The 4,870-nt window shown below is 57.2% G+C and overlaps 1 protein-coding gene across 1 annotated transcript; it reads left to right on the forward strand.

The window, feature by feature from the left end:
• Positions 1-302: 302 nt before the first annotated feature.
• On the forward strand, positions 303-3,201 carry POSPLADRAFT_1161530 (hypothetical protein; the record flags this gene model as incomplete). The annotated part of the gene is made up of 2 exons (XM_024487683.1): positions 303-3,136; positions 3,168-3,201. Coding segments are annotated over 2 exons (2,868 nt in total), but the record flags the coding sequence as incomplete, so codon positions are not given.
• Between the last annotated feature and the right edge of the window lie 1,669 nt (positions 3,202-4,870).

A 4,870-nucleotide genomic window follows, 5' to 3' on the forward strand; every position in this document is an offset into this window, starting at 1 on the left:
AGAAACTGCCGAATCGCGCCCTAGCTAAGTACACCCTATCGAGTCGTGTCCCTTCCTTCTACGATACATCGAAGAGCTCTGCCGAGCTTCGATCGTCGCTAACTTCCCACAGCTTTCGAGTAGCTTCGACGACGTGTCGAAGCCACTTTGCACCTTCCCTAGCGTCCGTAGCCTTTTCCGAAGGCGTTTCTCGTGTTCACTCGAACCGCGGGACACCTTGCTGCTAACTCCCCTCTCATTAGACTATAAGCCGTCTCTCTAGTCCCTTTAGGTCGCACCCAGGTTAGGGGTTAGGGTTTCGTAGGTCGTATCATTTCTGGAGCCCACCGCGAGGGGATTTCAGGCAAGAATTCGCCGCTTTCGGGTTTCCGAAAACGTCTCCAGTAGTCACCCGCTCGCAAGCGCGTGAGGCTGCTAGCCGCAGCGCCGCTGAGAACCTCGACAACTCCTCTCGAACACACTCAACTCCCTCTCCAACAATCCCCGGTGACTTCGACCGCGACGAAGAAGACGAGATAGACCAAGAGCTCCAGGACGACTTCGACGAAGAACTGATCCCTTCGACCGCCGAAGAACGCACTTCGTCCCCAGAGCTTCTAGGCCTCACTACTTCCGACTACGACTTTTCGACTCCTGATCTTTTCGAACGATCCAGTTCTTCGCCCGAACCCGAGTATCCCATCCCAGCTACTTCGAATCTCGTACTTCCAACTCCGTCTTCTTTTCGCGCCCACGCTCAGCCGCCCATCGCATCCTCTTCGCGACTCCCAGTCATACCTACATCCGACCTGGCACCTCCGCCACCATTAACACCTTCGAACGCAGCGTCGAACTCCAACCCCGCACCGCCCGCTCCTACGATTCCTTCGACTACTACCACGTCCTCTTCGAGCCCAGCTCCTACTACCACTACAAACATGAGTCAGAACACGAACGCACCGTTGATGCCCCCGCGCGGTCATTCGACGGCACCAAGCTTCGACCCGTCGGAAGTCCGTTTGCTTCGGCGTTACTTCCAGGACCTCGAGGCGTTGTTCACCCGGTGTCAGATTACCGACGAAGCAGCCAAGAAACAATGGGCCGTTCGGTACCCTTCGATCGACGTCGCCGACTTGTGGGAAACCATCGAGTCCTTCATCGACGTAGCCAAGAGCTACAACGACTGGAAAGCCGATGTACGAGCACTCTATCCTGGCGCCGACGACACAAGAAAGTGGTCGCTGGCGGACATGGATCAGCTCATCGGAGAACGCGCTCGTATCGGGATTCACAACGCGGCAGACCTAGGCTGCTACTACCGCGACTTCATGGCCATTACGAAACATCTCATCGCACAGCACCGACTCTCCACTATCGAACAAAGTCGCGCATTTCTTCGCGGATTCCAGCCAGCGTTGCTCACACGGCTCGAGACCCGACTGCATCTCAAGCACCCCGATCACTACGCCGACGATCCGTATACCATGGCAGAGATTCACGCGGCGGCTACTTTCATTCTACACGGTACATCGAGTACACCTACGACAGCGGCTAACCAAGCTACCGCTTCGACATCGAGCACTTCGACAACGGTGCCCCCCGGGATGATCAAAACCGAAGACATCTCGATGATCATCGAAAGCCTGTCGAGGACGATTGCGACGCTTATTCAGCCGACGACACCCGCTACGCACAACCACGCCCCCGCACCAAGACAACAAGCTGCAGTCCACATCCACGAGAACAGCGGAGTTGAACAGACGTGCCACTACTGCGGCAATCGTGGCTGCAGGGTAGGCACCTGCGAGTTCGCGGAGATCGACATCCGGGACGGCAAGTGCAAGCGTAACACCGAAGGCAAGATCGTCCTTCCGAACGGAAGCTTCTGCCCCCGCACTATCCCTGGTCTCACAATACGAGATCAAATCTACGAGTGGCATAGAAGAAATCCCGCAGCGCCCGCCGCTCCGACGATGCTCTTCGAGATCGACGATCGCTCGACTATGCAGACCTTCACGCTCAACACCAGCAGCAGGATCGAGGCGCTCGAGCGAGAACTCCTTCAGCTTCGGAAACGCAGGGAGGTCTTCGACGGCGTTGAGATTCTACAGCGGAAGAAGCCTACGACACCAGCCGTCCCGAAGAGCGCGGAAGCCTCGGGATCTGGTACATCGAGAGGGGTGGTGGCACCCTCGAGCACTTCGACAAGCACGGCCCCTCCTCCGACGATACCAGCAGCAGCACCCGCGCCATCTTCCTCCTCGCCTACGCAATCCACGTCTCATCCTATTACTACGTCCGCTCCCCCAGCACCACCAGTACACCCCTTCGCAAACGCTCGCGACGCAACCTACACCCCACCGAACGTTCGAAACTTCGCAACTCCGCCGAAGCCCTCGAACGACAAGGGTAAGGAACCAGCGTACAAAACCATCGTCCCCGTTATCCAGCCGAAGCTCGCCGAGGAGATCTTCCAGCGTTCGATGAAGTCGCCGTTCGTCACGCTGACCCCAGAAGAGTTGCTGTCGATCGCGCCCGACGTTCGAAACAAGTACCGCGACGCCGTCACCCCTAAGCGAGTCTCGACGGAACCCGTCGCGTCGGCCCACATCGTAGAAATCGGCGCCGACGAGGTCACGGCCGTCAACCAGCTCTCGTGTTCAGGTGCAACGTTGGAACCCGGTGCTACAATCGTCCCCGACCCATATGAAACCTATCTAAAGCACATCCCTCACGGCGAGCACCCCGCAGAATTCACCGTCGCCCGCGATTCGAACGCGATTCGTTCGATCATCGCGTTGGTCGACAACAAGGAGCAAATCGAATGCATCGTCGACCCAGGATCGCAGATCGTCGCCATGTCGGAAGAAGTCTGTCTGGGCCTCAACCTCCTCTTCGATCCTACAATCCAGCTGAACATGCAATCGGCGAACGGCGAGGTGGACCGATCGTTGGGACTCATTCGAAACGTTCCCTTCCGCATCGGTGAGATCGTATTGTACCTCCAGGCGCACGTCATTCGAAACGCAGCATACGACATTCTCCTCGGCCGACCCTTCGACGTGCTCACGCAAAGCGTCGTCAAGAACTTCGCCGACGAGAACCAGACCATTACGATCCTCTGTCCGAACACCGGCGAAACCGTCACGATTCCGACGTACGCGCGAGGAAGATCGCGAAGCCGGCAGCATCCTCTCGGGTGTCGCAAATCGCATTTTCTAGCTTCGAGGAATTGATTCCCCATAATCAAGGAGAAGCCGCGCTAGTCATCGACTACGATGGGGTAAACCCGAGTATTTCCTTCGTCGCTCCTATTGATTCCTCGATTCCGAACGCTGTTTCGTCACTATACCTCTCCGCATGCACCTCCGTTTCTTCATATTTGCAGTCTCTTTACGCTTCGGACACTACAGCTTCTAATGCCGCTCCGTCGAACGCTTCGACGTGGGCTTCGACTCTTCTATTCTCAGCGCCGTTCGCTTCGACTCCACCAGTTCCCGCTCCGACGAAGTCCATCTCACAGTTCTCCAACTCGGTTCTTCCTTTCCCTTCGACGTCGACTTCTACCCCTTCAACGCACAAGATACTCGCCGCAACGAAGAAAAAGTACAAGCCTGTCGCTCTCAAAACTCGACCCGTCCTTGGTGCCGTCCCCAAACAATTTCGAATACTTCGAGACATCAAGGGTGACCCTCTCTCCATCATGCCTAAGCTTTCGACCGACCCCCCGCCATTCAAACCTACCGGTCGGTACACCCTCGAACGCTTCGAAGCAACCGATAAGCTTCACGACGGCGACTTCCTCCTTCCCGAAGAACGTCGAGTCCTCCACCACTTCATGTGCTTGCACAATGAAGCCTTCGCCTGGACCGACGACGAGCGCGGATGCTTCAAGCCCGAGTACTTCCCCCCCGTCGATTTCCCCGTTGTTCCTCACACGCCCTGGGTGCAGAAGAATATCCCCATTCCGCCCGGGATCTACAACGAGGTCTGCGTGGTGATCAAGCGAAAGATCGCCGCCGGAGTCTACGAGCCATCGAACTCGTCGTATCGATCACGGTGGTTCTGTGTCGTTAAGAAGGACGGTAAATCTCTTCGACTCGTCCATTCCCTCGAGCCCCTCAATGCAGTCACGATCCAACATTCCGGTGTACCGCCGACGCCCGAATACCTCGCAGAACAATTTGGAGGAAGACCATGCGGCGGCATGCTCGACCTCTACGTCGGCTACGACGAACGACTCATCGCCGAGTCTTCGAGAGATCTAACGACGTTCCAGACACCCTACGGAGCCATGCGCCTAGTCACACTCCCGATGGGTTGGACAAACTCAGTCCCGATCTTCCACGACGACGTCACATACATCCTCCAGCCCGAGATCCCGCACGTTACGGTGCCCTACGTCGACGATGTTCCCGTCAAGGGTCCCGAATCCGACTACGACGACGAGCGGCTCCCTTCGAACCCCGGCATTCGACGCTTTGTATGGGAGCATTTCGAGAACATGAACCGCATAGTCACTCGAATGCGCTACGCCGGAGGTACCTTTTCAGGAGTCAAGAGCATCCTCATCGCTCGAGAATACATGGTGGTAGGACATCGCTGCACTCCTCGAGGACGCCTACCCGACGACTCTCGTGTCGCTGCGATACGCAACTGGGGTCCCTGCGCTACTCTATCCGACGTTCGAGCGTTCCTCGGAACCATCGGCATCGTTCGAATCTTCATCCGCAATTTTGCTCACCGCGCCGACGCGCTCGTACGCCTCACGAGGAAGGACGTCGAGTTCGAGTTCGGTCCGGAGCAGATCGCGGCGCAGGAAGACCTCAAGGACGCGCTACTCTCATCCCCCGCCCTCCGTGCCATCAAATAGAGTCCCCCTCTCCCGTCA

This window comes from Postia placenta, assembly GCF_002117355.1.
Source record: "Postia placenta MAD-698-R-SB12 unplaced genomic scaffold POSPLAscaffold_75, whole genome shotgun sequence".
NCBI lineage: Eukaryota > Fungi > Basidiomycota > Agaricomycetes > Polyporales > Adustoporiaceae > Rhodonia > Rhodonia placenta.